This window comes from Telopea speciosissima, chromosome 4, assembly GCF_018873765.1.
Source record: "Telopea speciosissima isolate NSW1024214 ecotype Mountain lineage chromosome 4, Tspe_v1, whole genome shotgun sequence".
Lineage (NCBI taxonomy): Eukaryota > Viridiplantae > Streptophyta > Magnoliopsida > Proteales > Proteaceae > Telopea > Telopea speciosissima.
In genome coordinates this window covers 63446094-63467375 of record NC_057919.1, presented here as the reverse complement: position 1 = coordinate 63467375, position 21282 = coordinate 63446094, and the positions used below count along the sequence as shown (strand labels likewise).

Genomic DNA, 21282 nt, shown 5'->3' with positions numbered 1-21282 from the left:
AAACTGAAATCTGCTCAAACCGATCGATTAACACCCCTGCATTGAATAATGAACTAGTAAAAATCTTAAAAAAGAAGATAAGGTTTCTCACGATGTTAATGTGGAAAGAATCTCTCACGCCACACTAGTAGCACGAAAGAATAATATCATCCATATAGAGCCCACATGGGAGAAAGAAACCAATAAGAAAAAACTGAAAGGGGTAGAGAATTTTTCCCCTGAAAAAAACAGTTAACAAATTAATAAAATTCAATTTTAAATGAAGTAGTTGAGACATCAGCATCTAAACTTGCCCTTAGACCTTAGTGACTTGTTAGCCAGTCCCATGTATTTGTTTATGCTTTTAAATGCATTGTTATCTATTGGGCTTTTACCTTTAGAAACTCACTCCACAACTCCAATTGGGCCGCTATTCAAAGCCCATTATTAAAAAAAAACAATTGTTCTCCACAATCCACATCACCTCAGTTCTGCCCCACTTGGTCCTTTTCAAGGTGATTAGCTCCAATGCTTTTCATTTTTCTTTTTGCCACGTGGCTAATTTCTGTTGTGGCATTTCCGTAATTATTGACCAAAGTATTGGATGACATGGCATGGTTTAATTCGAGTGTGTTTGCTTTGCTTTTGACTTTATAAGGACTTTGGGATGGAGAAGATCGGAATTTCAGGCCACTAGATATAAAGGAGTGGTTGGGTTCAGTAAGCTTTTACGTCGTTTTTTCGTTTGTCGGAGAGTCAGAAAAGCGGAGATCTCTCCAGGGAAGAGAGAGAAAGACAGTTTAGAAGAGTTCTTTCTCAACAACTACAGAGTTTTAGAGATGAATATCATCTGGTGAGAGTGAGATCGAACGAAACGAAGCGAAGCGAAGCTTTCTCTATCTCTTTCTCTCATTCTCTATTTCACTCTAGTCTGCAACTATTAAAGTTGGATCACCAAGAAAAGTAAGTTTTTTTACTGTTTTGCTTTTTTCTTTTCCTTTTATTCTTCTTTTTTTGAGTTTAGTTGGTTGTTGACTGTCATTAATTGTGGCAATTTCAAATGATTACAAATTTTGATTTGTCGGAGAAAAGTTTGGGTTACTGAATTAGGGTTTATGTTTCGCGCCTTTTTCTTTTTTAGATACTATATGATTTGGATGATCGGAGCAGATCTATAGGGTTGTGAGTTGGATGAGGAGGTGGCTGGTTTAGTTGTTGAATTCTCGGATGATCGGGAGGGATTAGACGGAGAGTACGAGAGTAGAATATGTTGAGAGATGAGGCTTTGTTATAGGAGAGATGGGGTGTGTGCTTGGAAGAGAGGTTTCGTCCGTGGTAGGTTCGGATGTGAGGGAGAAAGAGAAGGAGGTTGATAGGGAGAAGGAAAGGACCTTGTCTGTTCCATCTGGGAGGAAATTGCAGGTCTCAGTGTCAACGATCGAGACCACTGAGGTTCAGAATGGGGAGAATCAGAAAGAGGAGAATCAGGATGGGAGTCAACGATCACGTGGGGAGAGGAGAAGGTCGAAGCAGAATCCGAGACTGAGTAACCCACCAAAGAATGTACATGGGGAGCAGGTCGCTGCTGGGTGGCCTTCTTGGCTCTCTGCTGTTGCTGGTGAGGCGATCAATGGTTGGACTCCTCGTCGGGCTGACACCTTCGAAAAGCTCGATAAGGTAAATCAGTTGCTCTCCCCACCCTTTCCCCAAAAGAGAAAAGAAAGATATAAAAGCATCTAGTTTAGTTTATGATGATGATGCTCTGACTCTCATATTTCTTAGATTGGGCAAGGAACTTACAGCAATGTATACAAAGCTAGAGATACTTTGACCGGGAAAATTGTTGCCCTGAAGAAGGTCCGGTTCGACAATTTGGAGCCTGAAAGTGTGAAGTTTATGGCTAGAGAAATTCTAATCCTACGGCGACTTGATCATCCTAATGTTGTGAAGTTGGAGGGTTTGGTGACATCAAGAATGTCATGTAGTTTGTACCTTGTATTTGAATACATGGAGCATGATTTGGCTGGACTCGCTGCAAGCCCAGGAATCAAGTTTACAGAATCTCAGGTTAGCTTTGGTTTTGTTTCGATATACTTTAAGTAACCTCTGCTTCTTACTTTGTGTTTTCCTGAATGGCAGGTGAAATGTTATATGCACCAGCTACTGTCAGGACTTGAGCACTGTCACAATGGTGGTGTATTACACCGTGACATTAAAGGGTCTAATCTCCTTATTGACAATGAAGGAACACTTAAAATTGCTGATTTTGGGTTGGCATCGTTCTTTGATCCCAACCGCAAGCAACCAATGACTAGTCGGGTTGTCACGCTTTGGTATCGGCCGCCTGAACTTCTTCTAGGGGCTACTGATTATGGTGTAGGTATAGATCTCTGGAGTGCAGGCTGCATCCTAGCTGAGCTCTTGGCAGGGAAGCCCATAATGCCAGGGCGTACAGAGGTAATTTTGGTGTTTGCACCGCCTTGAACTGTCTGAGTTTGTTTTTATAGTTTTGTCCTCCCCCCCCCCCCCCCCCTTCCCCCAAAAAAAAAGAAGTTCCTTTCAAATTTCATTGGGAAGTATTAGATGTTTCATCTGAAGGGTACCATATACTTTTACTCCGAACTTTAAGCAAAACAAATTTTTTGGTCGATGAGTAAAAACAAGTTAATCAGTCAAGATGCCGAGTAATGTATTCCTGTTTCAAATGGATATAATATGATAAGACCTAGTGTATTCGTTTTTTGGATATAGTGAGACACTGAGACTAAATGTGTACATGTGTATCTTGAGATGTACTCTTATACCTTGGCAGGGAATCTTTAATGACACATGCTTATATATTTGCTAGGAAATGTTCAATCTGCTGCATTTGCACTGACTTAAATGTGATGTCCCAATGCTGTTAACATCCAGTACTGGGTTTTTGTATAGTTTGTGGTGAATGGGCTTCTTTCCTTAATCTAAGTATGTAAGTGTAGTATCCTATTAAAATATCTCAATTGCCACTGACCTTATTCTCTTCTGATATTTAGGTCGAGCAACTGCACAAAATTTTCAAGCTATGTGGCTCTCCATCTGAGGAGTATTGGAAAAAGTCAAAGTTGCCCCATGCAACCATATTTAAGCCCCAACAACCATACAAGAGATGCATAGCAGAGACTTTTAAGGATTTTCCACCATCTTCGCTGCCATTAATTGAAACTCTTCTTGCTATTGATCCGGTTGAACGTTTGACTGCTACGGATGCATTGAATAGTGAGGTAAGTTCTCATTTTGTTCCATTTGTCTTTCAGATATTTACTCCTTTGTTTTATTTTTCAATAATTGTGATGCAATGCAGCATCTACTATGTATAATTGTTATATATTGTCTCCCTTTCTGTAAGCTAGGCGGTCAACCCCATATATTTGGTTTATTTGCATGTTTTGCTTGATTAGTCTTTTAGTTATCGGAAAGTCAAAAACGAACATTTGTAGTTTTCCAAAATTCCTTGAGTGCATTTGTATTTGTCTAGTTTAGTATGATGTGAATGCTACAGACTTTTCCCCCCTTTCTTCTTTTGGATACCAAGCAAAAAACTTGTTTGATCATACAGATAAGGATGGTCTGGAAGCATTTGTTCCCTTGTTACTGAAGTGCATAGTGATTAGTGCATACATCCATGTGCTTATCATCTGTGTGCAGTGGACTGTGTTTGAGCCTCTGTATTGTAAGGGTTTTTTTCTTTTTATCGAAGTGATTGCTCACCGTGGGAGGGGGGGTAGTAATGTAGTATTGTCACTGGAAATGTACCATGTGTCTCTGGCAAGTACATGGGACTTGTGGTGGGGAGAAACATGGTATCTTACAAGAAGCTATGTCTTTTTTCAAGCAGTGCATGTGATTTCTTCATCTTCCCCTCCCGTTCTTTTTATCCAAGTGATTGTTCACAGGGGTGGTAAATATTGTCACTGGAAATGAAGAAATACTTCTTTTTATCCAAGTGATTGCTCACAGGTGATTTCTTCACCTGGGACTTGTGGTGGGGAGGAACATGGTATCTTACAAGAAGCTATGTCTTTTTTCAAGCAGTGCATGTGATTTCTTCATCTTCCCCTCCCCTTCTTTTTATCCAAGTGATTGCTCACAGGGGTGGTAAGTATTGTCACTGGAAATGTACCATGTGTCTCTGGCAAATACCTTGGACTTGTGGTGGGGAGGAACATGGTATCTTACAAGAAGCTATATCTTTTTTCAATCAGAGCATGCGATTTCTTCTTCTTCCCTTCCCCTTCTCTTATGGCTTACTTGTGCTGTCTGTACTCCATAGCTCAATTAAGAATATCTTACTTTTTTGGGATAAATTTTTGGATGCTTGGGGTAGGGCAGGCAAGCTACTAATGAAGGTTGTGGAAGCTATCATATTTGTATCTCTTGGATGCCATATTTGATGCTTTTGCACTGGATTCTCCTTGGTTTTGAATTTGAGGTACCAGGTAGTCTCTCTTGATCCTGCAATGGGAGGTCTTGGATCACCCACTCTGGTGTGTATGTTGGTAGAATACTCTACAACAATAAAGGGATCAGAATCCTCTTAGCTCAAACCATAAAAGAGACTAAGAGAGCTATATTAACACAAATGTCAGAGGAATATCGACCCCCACGACAGATCTTGGCCTAACGACACCTTGCCTATCAAGATCAGCGGCAACGGAATTAGCTAATCTTAGCTTCCAATCAAATAAAACTGAAATGGGGGAGACCAAATGATAAATCTAATGTGCAATGTGAGAAATCATCATGGCACCCGGGTTGAGTCGCTATCTATTTTCATACATTTACCCATTGGGGGGGATAAAAGAAAAAAATTTCCGTGGTATACACCATCTTGTTGGAACCAGCCAATCACAATTGCTGAATCACTTATGCCATGATGTAATTGTGATTTTCTCTTACCAGCTTTAGAGCAGTGCAAAGCGAAAGTAATTTCGCTCTAACAGAGTCACCATAGATATATATATATATATAACCCCACCTATGTCTCTGGGACCAGCATTACCCAAGTAGCCATCGGAGTTAATTTGATCACATCCACTAGGAATGGGGATCCATTCATGCACGACTTTAATCGGAATATTCCTTGTCATTTCATCCTTTAAAACTGAACTGAGACCTATTAATTTGTATGCTGTTCTCTAGCTTTTCTTAAAAAAAAATTGATGCCTATAAAATGGATTAGAACATAGGTTAGCTGTCTCTAACAACTAGATATGTTGGAAAAATAGCACTGTATTGTTCATTAATATGAAAGGAGAAAGCAAGTGACGGTACTAAATGTTTTAACATGTGATGTTTTTCTTTGTGGGTTGATAGTATCTGGTGTGAATCTTTTGGATAAAATAGTAACAACTGATCTGGTTGTTACTATTTATCAGAAACAGCACAAAATAGTAACCACTGATCTGGTTGAATTCCATCTTTACGTCGCCAGAAATTTATGCTTGAAATCCTGTTGGAGTGAATTTAAAATCCCTTTATACTATGTTTTCTATAGAATATCATCCCTTCAGTGAACCACGTGGTTTTTGTTTTGCAGTTCTTCACAACCAAACCTTATGCATGTGAGCCTTCAAGCCTTCCAAAATATCCTCCAAGCAAGGAGATGGATGCTAAACTACGGGATGAAGAAGCAAGAAGGTAAGTGGTCCTCAAAATTCTGCATGCAACATATACACTAAACTTTTAATATGCAACTCAAAAGTTAATTTTGTTTCTTGATATATAATGATATTTTTTGGGTGAAGCTTTCCCTTGGAACCGACAAATTGCTTTCTAATTCATTTGTGATCTCTGTGAGTGATACAATTATTGAATTGTGAGATTTGATTCCAGTTAGCTTTTCCTGCACTGATGTCAGTCCCTATCTGTGGATCATGAAACCCTCATCCCCACTATTTTGGGGTAGCTTCAAAATTTTGGATCCACCATTTTACTCTATGTATGGCTATTTCTTTTATTACAGTCTTAGTCATCTAATCCTTTTAGATTTCCTTATTCTGTATTTTTTCTAGGATGACATTGCCTTCTGGCATTCCCTTGTCCTCTTAGTGGTACCTTGAAGCTGAATGGGGGGAAAAAAAACCTTTTTGCGTATATAATATCTTCCTAGTTGAATTACTTCATGGGTGTGATTCGTGTGAATACTCTTTGTTATTGTATATTAATTCTGTTCTATATGTGAAAGATGAAATTTGATGTTTAGAAATCACCACGAATAGAAATAGAAATAGAAATGACTAGTTGTACCTCATGAAAGGATTCTATCCCCCCCCCCCCCCCCTTGGATTAGCCATTGCGTTCCATTTTTGAGATAGAAACACTATTCAAATAAGCAAAATATGACACGGATACAGGAGTCTATCATTACATATGGAGTTATAGAGCTTTAAGGGGCAGCATGGCATGCATTTCTGATGGTCAATTTGGGATCTATAATGAGGGCTTCTCTTTGGGGGTTGCATTCTCCAGGCTTTCTTAAGATTGCATGAATCGATATGTACACTACATGTGTTTGTTTTTAATGAAGAGTGACCTGATTCGTGATTGTTTAGGCTGAGAGCTGCTGGCAGAGCCAATGGTGATGGTGTGAAGAAAACTCGTGCACGTGATAGAGCTGTAAGAGCATATCCTGCTCCGGAAGCCAATGCTGAGCTTCAAGCCAATCTTGATGTATGTCATTTGCTGCTTCTTTCAACTGTCATTTTCTTTTATCTTTATGTTATGGTGTGGTAAACATCTCTGAAATTTTGCTGAAGAACAACATACTGTAGGCTTTATAATTTTCTTTTTTTGGAAAAAAGAATGCATGGAAGATGGTTTTAATTATTAATTTTCATTGGGGATAAGAACATCTGGATGAGATTTACATTACTATAAGCAGATGTTTAGTAGTTGTGGTTCTCTATTAGGTCGATACATGAATGGCTGTATGCTGATTTGTATGTAATAGCATATGGCATCCCTTTTATTCATTATTTTGTTCCTGCTGCTCATTTTCATCCATAGATGGTCCAATTGTACATTATGGTGGTTGCTTTCCTGTTGTGATTTTTCAATTTTGCCTATAACAGGTCCAGTTGGAGTTCTTTGTGAAGGAAAATTGCTTTTTTTTGCCTGGTTTGAATGTTTGATAGTACTTCAAGACGAGATTATGCAATTGTAGTTTTGAGCTCTTCCAATTAGTTCCTTCTGCAGATGCGTACACTTCCTCTATATTGTAGTCCTAGGTGGATAGGAGACCAACTAGGAACCAGTACTACAGGATCTGCTATGAACATGCAGTCTGATTGGGGCAGAATAAGGGTTTAGGTCAAAATTAAGGTTAGGGTTTGAGGTGTTGGTTATGCTAGGAAGGTGTAGCCGTGTAGGGGAGTTTATCAGTGAAGGTCCAGTGATGGTTTGATAAGTGGAAGTGTGAAAACTTAAATGGCAGTCGGTTAGGGATTCGGGTTTCGGGTTTTTGAGAAGTGTAAAGTGAGGGGATCTAGGGTGTAGAGGGGGAATTTGGGCAAGGGCTTCAGGTCGAGTTCTCCAAGTGTAGAGAGGGTCACTCGGCCAGGGTTCGAGGATCTGATGATGGCTGGAAGGTGCTGGACTGTAAGATTAGGGTTTTGGGGTTTAATGTGGTAATGGAGGATCTAGGGTTTGGATGGATGATAGGGGGCAGAGGTCTGGATCGAGTGGAGGGGGTATGCTGGAGATGCTGTGGTTTGAATTTGATGTAATTCTGATGGAGGGTTAGGTCTGGGCAGAATTTAGAATGTGGAAAATAGTAAAGACTAAAAGGGGAAGGTTAGGGTTGGGTTGTAGAGGATGAGAAGAAGTAAGGGGATGGGGATGCTGCCACACTTACTTACAGTGGCAGAGATCAACTGGCTGCAGCAGAAACTTGAATAAAAATTGCAGCTTGGAAAGGAAAACTTGAAGGAGAGCTTATACGAATCACCTGGGCTTCACACTGCAAGGTGTTGATTGGATCACACACCAATCCTACCTGCTTTGATCAGACACAAAGCAATCTTCACAGTGGAAGAGAAGCAGCAGCTTGCACAAGCAATTTAATTACAAAAGTGGAAAGTAATGAGCTCCACGATTCTATTGATTTAAATAATGGCTTATATCCTTACACCTACTCAGCCTAGGAGTCTAAAATACCCCTAGCCGACTAAAACTAATCCACACTCCTCTCTAAATCGTGGGAGTGTGGTGTGGACCCCAAAAAAAATGAAAATTACATAATATAAAAGGGGGTGATTCAAGTCACTCAGAACTATAGGTTCAACCAGGTTGGGCCGGTTAAATTTAAGTATAGAACCACCACTACTACTATTAATACTTCTACTTGGGCAGCAGCTTCTTGTTCTTCTTCTTCTTGCGGATGTAGTGCTTCAGCTCTGCATCACTCTATGGCGTCGCTTCCAATCTGAGTTTCATTTCTCTCTTTTCTTATGTCCCTCGTAGTCTTCTATGAATAAACTTTACTTCATTTTTGATAATTTTTATCTCCCTTTTTTTCCCATTACCGTTCTGCTGTATATACTAGCAGCTAGAAAAAAAAAAAAAAACCACCGCAGCACCATCTCCCCAATCTTCCCTCCCGACTCCAACAGTACCTGTTCTCCTTTCATTACCCATCGCTGTAAAGCCTGTAACAGCGAACCAAAAAAAAAACCACTGTCTATTCCCAGCGACAGCTCCCACCGCCCCTTTTTTCCCTTTGAAACTTCGATCGCCCCTTCTAGGGTTCAACCCAGTGAAAAAAAGGGAGGAAGAACAAGAATCAGAGAACCAAAAAAAAAAAAAAAAGAAAAAAAAAAGAAAAAAAAAAAAAAAAAAAAGAAGAAGAAGAGAAGAAGAAAGAACGAGAGACAGATGTGCATTGCTGGTTCGATCTCAACCCCAGTCGAAATCAAAGACCAGCATCCAAATGGAAGTCGAACTCCTTTCTCTGCTGACTATGAGCTGGTAAAAGAAGACTCCAACTCGACTTCAACTCCTCCCCGTGAAACACGATAAGTCTTTCATCATTAACATAGCTTTTTTTCTTCTTCTTTCCGTTATACCCCCTTGTAAATATTCTCTCTTATTTAGGGTCTATTATCTCTATTTCCAGAATTAACCCCCCCTCTCCCACTTATTCCTTAGTTACTTCTTATTCTTTGTTTTTTCCTCTTCCCAGAATTGCCCCCGCCCTTCTATTCTTATTTTATTTTCTTCCAAGTTTCCCTCCTCCCCAGTCCCATCCATACGTTACTCCACACTTCTTTTCTTTTCTTCAGTTTGCAGTCCAACAAATTACAATTCTGCCATTAATATCATAAACCCACTACATCATGGAGGTTGATCGATCTGAATTGCTCCTTTCGATTAGCCATGGTTTCCGTAAATTGCAAATAGAACTTTCTAATTTGACAACAGGTTTTCGGGAGCTTGCCAATATTAACAACAACTTCTATGATAAGATGTCAAGCATGATACAATCGTTAGAAGGCGGATCAAATGTGGAAGAAAATGTGGACAACAAAAGTGACAATCAAATTGGAGTCCACGGTCCGATCTGGGTTGCAATTGAAGAATTGTCCGATTTCAGTTGTGAAACCCCACGATCAGATTTCTATTGTAGATACGTCTTTTGCTAACGACCATTTGACGATCGTGATGGTTGATCATGATATTCATTGGATCATCGTCCCATCAAAGCCGATGTCTGTGGATGTTGTCGAGTGGTGCTGATTCTCTCATTTTACAAAATTCGAGGGTGAGTTTTTCTCAACACCGGGAGAATTGATGCAGGTACACTACCTTGGATCGACTCAAACCTAGTTGGGTATCCAGATGGAGATGAACTGGGTCCAGTTTGAGTCTTGGTTTAGTAGGATTTTAGGAAGTTTATTTTGTTTGGGAAAGTATTATGAAATCTTTTCATTTGGGTAGGGTACGTAGGAGATAGATAGCAAATTATTTCAGTTTCAGTTTTAGAGTCCAACTAGGAGTAGGAGTTGTTGAGTCTTTGGTTTTTGTCTTTATTTTTCCCCTTTAAATAGTTGCATTGTAACCAATGTGAGAACAGATTGAATTGAATGGAATAGTTGAGTTATGGTTTGAAGCCAGTGTGGCTGTGCGTGTGCACTCTTCTAGTCTTCTCTCTCTCTCTCTCTCCCCCCCCCCCTTTCTTATGCGATTCCCACCACCAAAACCATTGTTTAAAAAATCAGGTGGATTCAGTCAAGCGGAGCCTGAATTACAAATTTTCAGCATGTAATCTTTTATATCTTTTACTGAATCACCTTCTGTTTTATTAAGTTGTAATGTATCCAATAAATGATATTTGGTGTATGAAAAAAGAAAGAAAAATAGAATCAAGTTTGGGCCAGATAAGCAGGAAGCCTTGACCCTTAGTTCATCCTGCAGGCTGGAAAGGCCCACTGAGTCTGGCTAAAAATCAGGCCAAGCCTGGTTGGGTTCAGGCTAGCCCCACCCAGCTTGCATGCCTAGTCTGTTCATTATTCAAAAACTAATTAAACCCTTGTAATTTTTTTTTGTAAATAGTGTTTTTTTTGGTGGGGGGGGGGTGGTTTTGGTGCAAGGGTAGAGGTTGTTCCAATGTGACCAAGTGGTCACGGGTTTGAGTCTGGAAACAGTCTCTGCGAAAGCAGGGGTAAGGCTGTGTACATTATGACCCTCCCAAGACCCCGCAGTGGCAGGAGCCTTGTGCACTGGGTATTCCCTTTTTAATATTTAAAAAAAAAAGAGAATATCAACTTGAGAAAGAAATAATCCCAAATCTGGAGAGGGGGGTGGGGGAGAAAACTACATCGCTCAAAAGAATGCTGTCTTGTATACATAATCAAGGATGACATATTATAAAATCTACTCTGATGACATAGATACCAACCCTAAAAGGCTCCTCATCTGGAGCCTAGAAGCCAAATGTCCCTCTGTAACTTACAGGGATGAGGGAGCCCTACAGTTGTGTTTTACTCCACTTCAAGCTCCAGTTATATATGTTGCTTGTTAATGATAAAGTTTGGTTGACAACATAATAGGGAAATGTCAAGGAAGAATTGTGAAGAGACTTTGGACAATCTTAGTAATAATAAATAATTACAATTATATAATAACTATTTATATGTTTATATTACTGTTCGGTTTCGGCCATTGTAAGTAGGTTTTCGGTCTCGGTCTGTAATTAGTCGGGTGACTGATGGATTTTTTATCTGGAACTGAGACCGGATAATTTATTAAACGGTTGGTTAAGTTTCTTTATCGGTCGGTCTAATTCGGTTTATTGATGCAGGTCTGGTTTTGACACCCCTAATTTGAGAAGTGTCCATTTTGTATCTCACACACATTTTACTGTTACAAGTTCAGTGTGATAATTTTTCTCTCTGATGACTAAGTTTTGCTTATGCCCTCTATGCAATTAGGATTATCTGTCAAGCCTCTTTTGATGCTTATGCAGCTTTATTTTCAGTATTGTTTGGTTGTGTTTTGTGATTGTTGTTTTTCTGTGATTTTATTTTCACATGCTGTCATCATTAGATCCAATGCAGCTACTTTATTGTTTAAATTTGATTACTGTGTTTAATTCCAAACAGAGGCGGCGTCTCATTTCACATGCAAATGCTAAGAGCAAGAGTGAGAAGTTTCCTCCACCCCACCAGGATGGAGCACTTGGCTTTCCTTTGGGTACTTCACATCACATTGATTCTTCCTTCGATCCCCCTGATGTTCCATTCAGTTCCACGGCACTATCATATTCGAAAGGGCCGATCCAGACTTGGTCTGGTCCGTTGGTGGATCCTGCTGCTGTTGGTGCTCCAAGGCGTAAAAAGCACGGTGCTACTGATGCCCGTGCATCAATTCACCCATCAAAAGCACACAAAGACAAGCGTGGTGGTGTTCGTGTCAAAGCGTAGAAAGCATTGCATAAAGATTTGCCTGACTGTCCAAGCATTGCATAAAGATTTGTCTGATTGTCCATGTGCGTGAGACTTGATTCATTTGAGTTCTGGTATAGCTCGAAAGGATGCTTATACATTCTGATACAGATCATAAACCGGCCACAAAACTGGATATTAAGGTCGATGGGGGAGGTAAAGGATCTTACATTTTTGTTCCTCTTTCCCATTTTTTTTCTCTAATTTTTTGGGTGGGGAAGGGGAGAAAGACCCGGCGGAGAGAGATAGAGAAACGGCTGGCTTTACTACAGGTCAGAGGATAAGCTTCCTTAATTATGTATATTTTTTTTTATTAATTCATACCTTGTGTTAAAAACCGAGTACTGGACCTACTGGTTAGGTTAGTGAAAATCCAATAAATATGTCATCAAAACAAATTCTTGTAATCTATTTCCTTTCTGACGTTGCCTAAAGATGTTACTGATATCTTTGTTTTTCCCTTGAAATTTTATTGATGCTGTCAGTGCATTGCATTGGTATTAAATAATGTCTCCTAATGGGATCGACTTGAAGAGGATTACTCAGCGCATGGGAATGGTGCATGCATTGTAAAGCAGGTCTGTGATTGTCAGATTTTTTTTGGGGGAAAGGATTGTGTTATCTAGGGATTTCTGTCATCATCTATGTTTTGTGGGGCACTGCTTGTTATTGCAAGGGATGGGCATCAAATTTGATTGGTTTCCATTCGGAGATGATAGTGAAAATGATCCTTATCCAGAAGTAACCGCAAAACCCCAAAAAGCATTATGAATATTTATTTGTGTTCCGAGTTTATGGACAAACTGGAAGAAAAAGACAACAGCAAAAGCCCAAACCAGTTTGGATAGAGTAACAGAAGTAACTGTAAAACCCAAAGTAGTTTGGATAATGTAACAGAAGAAACAGCAAATGCCCAAAGAAGTTTGGAGAGTTTATTTCTGTTCCTGTAGATGGCAAATTGCCTGGACAACCAAAAAGAAGAAATGTGGAAAAATAGGAGTGAGAATCTGGGCCTTAGTGGAGCTTTAGCTTTATATAATAATCATCTTCACCACATTCAACCGAACGACCAAGGATCTCCCTGTTGGGTCATGGTGGTTGTGCATCCAAACATGGTCAAGAGAGAATTTGGACAATGGAATAAATTGGAACCCAAAGGGCTAATCAACAATGCTTATATCCCTCTTTGAATAAGAAGCTAATTCAAATTTCTAGGCCCATACACCACACGTTTAAAAGTATATATTTAAAAAAAAAAAAAAAAAAAAAAAAAAAAAAAACCCCTCGTATGACTTGTAAGGTCTTTCCTCTTGCAACCCCACCCAAATTTTTTTTAAACCCTCATGTGGTGTATTAAATTTTGTGTCTCATAAGAAAAACCTGGATAAACATCAAACAAGAATTGAGGAGTCTTGAAACTTTTCTGAGTGAAATCAATAATGATCAATGAAGATATAACTAGTTACAGTTCTTCGAAGATGATTGCCAAGAAATGGTATAGGTATGGTAATACACAATCTATCAAAACAAGGTAATAACATAAACTAGCCAAATACCAACAAGACCATTTTGATTTATGTTTGGATGAAGCCTACAACAGATTATCAACAGGTGACTTGACCTTTGGCTAGCAAATGAAGAATGTATCCCTCAAAGAATAAACTGAATCTTCCAATGCAAATAATCTGCTCGTCAAGGGAGAACCGGAGGGGAAATGTTGCGGGTATTGTAGGAATTGCAGTGACTACATTTATGCCCAATTATGTGAAAGAAGACTTCAGCAGTGTTATTGCAATCATTACAGAGGATCCACACCTGCAACAGAAAATCACTTCTCAAAGCATTATTACCTGAAATGCTCAGAAAGCAGAGTTTCAAACCTCGGAATCGCTAATCGAATCATCCAGTGTCAGAATCGACGGGAAGCGTCCAAATTGGTGAGTGCCAACTCTGATCCGAATCGACCAATTCGATTGATCCGATTCTGATTTTTTAAATTTCTGTAAGAAAGGATGATGCCTTTGGTGCATCACCATTTACTATAACACCATCTTTTTATTGGTGTTAGTGCATCTCTGAATTGATGAATCAAATGTCTATAACAGAACACAGGGTATTGAGGTATTCTAAACTGACATCCAAGTTTAAATGAGAAAAGTATAGCATGAAGTAAACACCTTTTTGTAACGGTAATCTTCAGGCATGATGGTTGCCTCAACCTGAAAAGGTGTCAATTTTACAAGAGTTAATATACACATAAATTGGACAAACAAATCCAACATTAAATGCCCTATAACAGAAACTGTTAGTTGATTTTGGAAAGATAACGAGCATAAAGATAAGGACATTAATCTACTAAACCAAAAGAGAAGTATAAAGCAACCCTGATCCAGACAAAATGCTTAAAAGGTTCTAAACTCCAAAACCCCTCCCCCTCCCCCACAAGCCAAAAAAAGATTTCAAAACACTAGCCACTGTAGCACATCTAGGCTACAGTGAATTCCCAACTAGCAAACACTGCACCAAAAGAAGAAACTAAAAACAAACCAACCCGTTAACCTACCAGAAGCAGCAACATTGCCTATTAAGAATCTAAGATGGTTAAAGCAACCCAGCTGCTTCCTGAGTACAGCATGGACGTTATACACAATAGTATATCACTGTTGATTCTTAAAATGCTATGCAACAGCCAAAACTATATATTGATAAACAAGTTCTAACTGACCACAAGTTTAAAATTAAGATTATTGAGTCTGGAGAAGATTATCAATGATCTCTGTCGACCATATATCGATACACAAAATATGTTTACCCTTCCAATATTTTTACAAAGGCCAAACATAATCAAGAACCCCATACCTCTTCATCAATTTTCCTCCAGGCTCTAGACATGTCAACGACCGACTTTGAGCATATGGGACAACAATATCTGGTTGACAAATCACAAAGCTACTTAGGGTCTAAATGTACAAGTCATCATGTTGCCATTAAACAGGCCGAAAATGAAACTAATTCAAGGTATTGCTGGAACTTACTGATTATGCTTTATCATCTCACGATAACATTCCATGTGCATCGTGTGGCCACACTTCATAACTGTTGTTTCTTTCAGTGAGTCAAAAAGATACTGCCACATAATGCACTAAAGCTATAAGTATAAATCCCTTGAAAATTTGTAACAAAGAAAAAAAAGGAATAGGTAGGAGTGAAACCTCATAACAGATGGGACAGTGATGTCCCATGGAGTTCTCCACACACAGGTGATTATCACGTAGGCTAACCGCATAGCAAGAACCTGTACTCTTAAAATATGTTAACAGTTTACTTTTGAGTTTATGCAAAAATAAGCAGCACATGTGCACTGTACAGTGCAACGAACACACTATTGCATTCTATACAATTTTGTCAAAGCACCATTATGTTACGAGGTCAGGAAAAGCTGATTAAAATGGTTTGGTATGGTGCGAGGAAGATCCTCAAACGCCACAGTACATTAAAAAAAAAATAGAACGCATCAAATGAAACCCAATATTCCTCCATCCTAAACGAAAATTAAAATGATACATCCTGCTGCATCAATTGAAAATGTTGGATTTTGGCCCTCAATCTCTGAATAGTCTCCAGGAGTACTGACAATGATCAACAGTGGCTGGGCTAGCTTGATATATACTTGAGCATGGAGAGTCTCGGATTGTTGTCACTAGCCAGTGGACTAACTTTTGCTTCATTTAGTTAGTGAATATAAGTAACTGGCCAAACCTAGTCAGTATATCATGCCTGACAGGCTACTAGACCATAGATCTAAGTTAAATACCTAATTCAGTTTTTTTGGTTTTGACTCTCATGCTTTATTTATCAATAAAGGGGAAAAATTGGCTATTAAAATTGTTAAATCAGTTTAGGATCAGCTTGTATTTTACAGTATGAGGAAATCATGGCTTTAATTTTCCAAGAAAAGACTGAACCCAGCTATTGACTACTAACAACAGAGTATTGTATGTTATGAACTTTTTGACTTCACAAGAATGTATGTGTGCCCATAGAAAACGTAATTTTGCAAGCTTTTAGTTCAATTGGAAGGAGAAGACTGGGCTATTTTGGGTCTTAAATCTAGAAAAAAGATGAAATTGGTACGTGTGGTTGACACTTCTATCTATTCTAAACACGTAAACAAAGTTTGGAAGCACACTAATAGATCTGGACTTGATGCAAAATCGACCTCGAACTAGGGAAACTAGCAGGAGGTCGGTTGCAGCAGGATAAATACAATGAAAGGGATAAAATTAAATATCTGAAACTCTTTTTTTATTGCTAATTTTCTGTTTACATATGAAGGAGAACATAAAAGATAAGGAAAGAAGAAGAAAGGGATACAGAAGGGGGGGTGGGTGGTTAGGATCGGCTATCTCAGCCCATCATCCTCTCACCCAGGGCTTCTCACTCATGGTATCTCACTATTGCCACATCTCACAGCTTCATCAATAGCTCTTTTCTCTTCAATCTCTGTCTATTTTCTGTTCAGACACATAAATGTATTTATAATAAAACAACCCAATCCTAATCTAAGTAAGAAACTAATTAATCAAACCTATAAAATAGAAACTAGACTCTAACAGTCTAACTAGGATTCCTAATTAGGATTACAACTCAAATAGGAAACTAAACAATAATCAACTCTTCTAAGCCACCAGTCCATATCAGCCCCCAAATCGCTATTCATGTGAACAGTGTCGCACACTGTAATGTTTACGTGAACAGTAACTTTTTTCTTTTCTTCTTTCTTTGGTCTTCTTCATGCTTCGATCTACATCAGGACTTAGTTGCAATTCCATGAAAGACAATAAATGTAATCTCCATTTTGTAAAGCACAGCAGGAAAACAGACAAAAGAGCTCAATCTGCTAGTATTTGTTAATCAATCATCCTAAGCTCTAGGAAGCTTGAACTGTCAACCAAACACAGCCTCATTGGCTTTCAGCAGTCTTGATTCTTGAGTCCAACAATACAATTCAAGGAGTAAGTGTTGATAGAACACACTGAAATATTTAGAAAATTTAAAGAATGAGAAACTGTTGCTTTGTTTTGTCTCTAAAGATTGCTTTTTCTCAATAGAATGTGATTGAGTTGAGGAAAAATCCATGAAAACCTTCTAGCATGCTAACTTTCCATTTACAGTAACAAAGAAAGCTTGAAAAAAAATAACGATAGGGGAGCGAATAATGCATACCACACTTCTTGCAGTGAAAGAAATTATCGCGGCCACCAATTCTGATCAAGCCATCAAAGACACATATCGGTATCCAGCTTGACCACAGGAAAACACAAATAAAAAACTTTAAAACCAAAGGGTGGACTTCTTGTTCACCTGCAAATTCCACAATCATTGCAATGAAACTGTTTTTTGCTAGTCTGCAACAAAAAGGAAATAGTTATGATCAGATCCGAAAATATAAATACAAAGGGTTCTGAAACCCTGGTCAAGTAACAGCGAGCTAAGACAATTAAAAAAAATTCAGAAAGCAGGAAAACGGAACTATCTATCTCACATCATCATCGTAGAATTTGCAGACTTCACAGAAGTATTCACCCATATTGACACCGCAGTTAGAACAAACCCGAGCAATCTGAGACGTGAGCATATCCAGAATCCAACTATTAATGTCAGAGAAAAATAGAACAGAAACAGGGTAATGAAATATAAACCCAAATGCACCAGCACAACTCACCTTCTGCTCAGTGTCACAAACTGCACAAACAACCTAAAAAAGAAATTATACACCGTTCTTCATCAGCTAAAGCTAAAATTAAACATGAATGAAACATACAAAGGAAACAAAGACGTAGGGGTATTATTTGAATAAAAATGGGAATCGGAGGATTTAAATTACTTTCTGAACATGTTGCCTGACAAGTTCATGGCGATCAAGGGGGTTTCTGAGAGTGCTCTGGTGCAATCAAAGAGAGAACGTACTTAATGAATTTGAAGAACCCAAAAACAAATTAAATTAAATAAGGTAACAACAAAAGTAATTAGAGAGTTTCTTACCATAGCCTCGTTGTGGCAGTGACGGCAAGGGAAGATCTCGTTGCAGCAGGGAGCTCGAATCTTGCATCTCCTCCGATAATGCTTGCATCTGAATGAACCAAACACCATACCAACAACATCAATAAAACAGAGAAAATGAATCAAGAAAATATTAGAGAGAGAGAGAGAGAGAGAGAGAGAGAGAGAGAGAGAGAGAAGAACCCATATTCCATCTTTCCGAAATCGAGACGTTCATTGGCAATGCCTTCCATTGTTGAAAGGGAACGAAGAGTTACAGACAACTTGGGGGGGGGGGGGGGGAGCGGAGGAAGGAGGGAAGCCAAAATTGCCTGATTTGGAAAGATGAATAACGGAACGTCACATGTCGCTACAACCCAAAAACGGAGAGAAGATCTGTTGAACAGAACCCTTATTTATACGGTAGTTATTAATTGGGAGAGGGATAGCTTCGTTTCCCACCAATAAGGGCGCGTTTGGTAACGATTCCGTTCTGAGAACGGTGTTCTTCGATAAAATGATCTTTTCTGTTTTTTTTCGAAAGATCATTTTTGTCCTACTGTTAGGCGTTTGGTAAACCTGTTCTGAAACTGTTCTCGAAATCATTCCTGAACCAAATGGTGTTTGGTAAAACATGGTCTGGGATAGAAATTTAAAACTATTGCCATTATTCTGATCTTAATCCTAATACCCCTGCTGCCTGTAACCTTTAGAGAAAGGACATGATAAAAATAAATGTCAACCAGTCTCTTTTTCTTTTGAACAAAATACATGAGTATCCCCAACATAAAGAAGCCGAGTAAGATTCCCCCTAGTAGTAATTCCACCATTCAACAGTTAAAAATCCTAAATTTTGGATGCACTTTAGTTTTCCATATTAGACGCTACACAACTCAAGCCAAGTCTTCCAAGAACAGATTTATTGTGCACAAAGCTCTTGTAAACCCAAACCACTGAAGCTTTTTGGTTTACACACACGTGACCAGGGAATTAGAGAAATCTTTTTGTAACCAGGAAATTTACCTCTCCAAAAAACGAGCACTAATCAAATCCAGCTGAGAATACGCAATAGCTACCACATAAAAGATTCTGATTTTTTTTATCCTATGAACACAGAGACGGTTACCGTACCCAACAAAAGAAATAGTGTATAGCTTCCATCTCTCTCTCTCTCTCACAGAACATCCTCTAATGGAAACTGCAGATTTTCTAAAACTACATAAGATGAAGCATACAAATACAAATTTAAAGAAGAAAAAAAGAAGCATACAAATACAAATTTTAAAACAAGAATGAAGGGAAAAAAAACGAATTTACAGAAGAAGAAGAAGAAGAAGCAGAAGCAGAAGAAGAAGAAGCAGAAGAAGAAGAAGAAGAAGAAGCAGAAGCAGAAGAAGAAGAAGAAGAAGAACGAAGAAGAAGAAGAAGAAGACCGAAGAAGAAGAATACCTGAGATGCTCTTGAGTCTTGCGTCTTGCCGTCAAGATGTCCAGCGGCCTTAGTTTTTTTTATCGTGGAGAAGCCTAAAGATTTTAAGATTTTATCGGGATTTCACCTACCAAGTTACCCTAAAATTGATCTTGGGAGTGAGAAACATGGGTAACCATGTTTCTCCAAACCAATCTCCAGACCAGTTTTGGTACCCGGTTCGTTCTTGGGAGTGAAAATCAGAATCAGTTTTGCCAAACATTAGATTCCATTTTTCTGGTCCCAAGACACTCCCGAGCTTGAAAAACAGCTCCCGAGATCATTACCAAATGCGCCCTAAGAGGATGGAAAATCGAATCCTCCATAGGGATGGGTTTTAATGAAGATAAGTGAGACATGAGAAAAATTGCCCAGGAATAAATCTGCACAATTCTTTTCCTTTGGGTCCTATCCGTTTGTCGTAATTTAATGGGGGTGAAAGTAATCAGGATTGGGAAGGATTAAGTAAAGCATGATCGTATTAGAGCTGATTTGGAAATAGTTTTGAAAAAATCGTTTGAAGTGGCATAACCATGTTCAAAGGAAATTTTTTTTTTTTTTGGGTAGAATTCAAAGGAAGTTTTTGAATGTTCTATTACGGAGGAAGGATTTGATTCAGATTGAAGAAATTAGAAGAGTTAGGGGCAGGTCCAAACTGGCCCCAAGAGAAGTGAGAAAAAAAATGTCTAGCTTAAGCTCTTGTATCAAGTATGATCTCGAATAAAGCTGATTGGAAGGTAATTATGCATGTAGCTGATTCTATTAAGTTTGGATAAGGCTGAGTTGTTGTGGAATAAAAGGGTGAGGGAATTATATGGATGCCAAAGTGTAGATTCCATTATATGTTCTTTCACATAATGAGCCCTAGGCCCACACTTACTCTCTCTCATCCACCCATCTTGGTCCCATATAGATGACATTATTCTTCACACTGCCATTGGTATGGCGGTGCTGATTGTTTCCCCACAATGGCATTGTGGAGAACTCTTTCTTTTAATCTCCATGTTTGTTTATGGGAAACAATTTTCTAATTGACACGTAGTCAAAACCTTGGTTGAGAGCCTACTTTTGCCATGTGATCGATCGAATAAAGTTAAATTTTGTGGGTAAGTAAACCCCAGCCCCTGCTCATTCTATCAAGTTCTAGTTAAAATAATGGTAAAACAAATCATTGAAAATTTAGAAGAGATTCGATGGTGATAGAATTACCACTAGGGCAATAGGCACCATGGATATACATAAGAATGCATGTCAATACATGTAGTTAAATGTTAAACTTTAGTCTAAAATTTCACATATGGTTTATCCAGGTCATCTTTGAGATAAATACATTTTTATTTAGCCTATCTATCAGGGAAACTTTTGCCTTCAATTATTTGAACAATTTACGTAGCCATTGACTACTTTTCAATTGATTTTGAAATGTATGACTCTCATGATTATACCCTTCTGGAGACAAATGGTTTGTTGGTCTGGGTACGGGTCAAGTTATGATCTGGAGAAGGTATTAGGCATCCCAGTCCTTCCGGACTTGTCGATCTTTCTATTACTTGGCTAGGTAGGGTTATAACATGTTTTTGGGAGGGAATGTACGGTACAAGGAGTAGAAATAAAGGGTAATGTACAAAGTAGGAGTGTCAATCGGCCGATTCGGTCCAGTTTTTTCAATTTCGATATGGCTTTTAGGGAAAACTGAAACCGAACCAATAAGGACTTTTCGATTTCGGCTCGGTTTCAGTGTCGGTGCGGTTTGGTTTCATGTTAGTTTCAGTTTATGATAACGGGTTTATAGTGGTTTGGATTCGGTTCGATACCA

The 21282-nt window shown here is 38.7% G+C and overlaps 2 protein-coding genes across 7 annotated transcripts; one reads left to right on the top strand and one right to left on the bottom strand.

The window, feature by feature from the left end:
• Positions 1–926: 926 nt before the first annotated feature.
• Positions 927–12377, top strand: LOC122657978 (probable serine/threonine-protein kinase At1g54610). 5 transcript variants are annotated; one of them, XM_043852798.1, is made up of 8 exons: positions 927–942; positions 1121–1656; positions 1762–2046; positions 2119–2436; positions 3012–3239; positions 5555–5655; positions 6570–6687; positions 11616–12377. In XM_043852798.1, the coding sequence occupies exons 2-8, from the start codon at positions 1279–1281 to the stop codon at positions 11934–11936; spliced, it is 1749 nt and encodes a 582-aa protein (XP_043708733.1). In that variant the 5' UTR covers positions 927–942; positions 1121–1278; the 3' UTR covers positions 11937–12377. The 5 variants fall into 5 exon arrangements, with proteins under 5 accessions (XP_043708733.1, XP_043708735.1, XP_043708732.1 ...); XM_043852797.1 differs by lacking the exon at positions 927–942 and having other exon boundaries at positions 982–1656; positions 11616–11958; positions 11990–12377; XM_043852799.1 differs by lacking the exon at positions 927–942 and having other exon boundaries at positions 982–1656; positions 11616–11966; positions 11997–12377.
• Positions 12378–13431: 1054 nt separating this feature from the next.
• LOC122657979 (E3 ubiquitin-protein ligase MIEL1-like) lies at positions 13432–18324 on the bottom strand. Of its 2 annotated transcripts, none has more exons than XM_043852801.1 (12): positions 18204–18324; positions 18003–18090; positions 17845–17904; positions 17683–17715; positions 17503–17580; positions 17322–17365; positions 17184–17224; positions 15170–15252; positions 14993–15084; positions 14817–14886; positions 14135–14176; positions 13432–13772 (listed from the first exon to the last, which is right to left on the bottom strand). In XM_043852801.1, the coding sequence occupies exons 1-12, from the start codon at positions 18251–18253 to the stop codon at positions 13650–13652; spliced, it is 804 nt and encodes a 267-aa protein (XP_043708736.1). In that variant the 5' UTR covers positions 18254–18324; the 3' UTR covers positions 13432–13649. The 2 variants fall into 2 exon arrangements, with proteins under 2 accessions (XP_043708736.1, XP_043708737.1); XM_043852802.1 differs by having other exon boundaries at positions 17845–17901.
• Positions 18325–21282: the final 2958 nt, after the last annotated feature.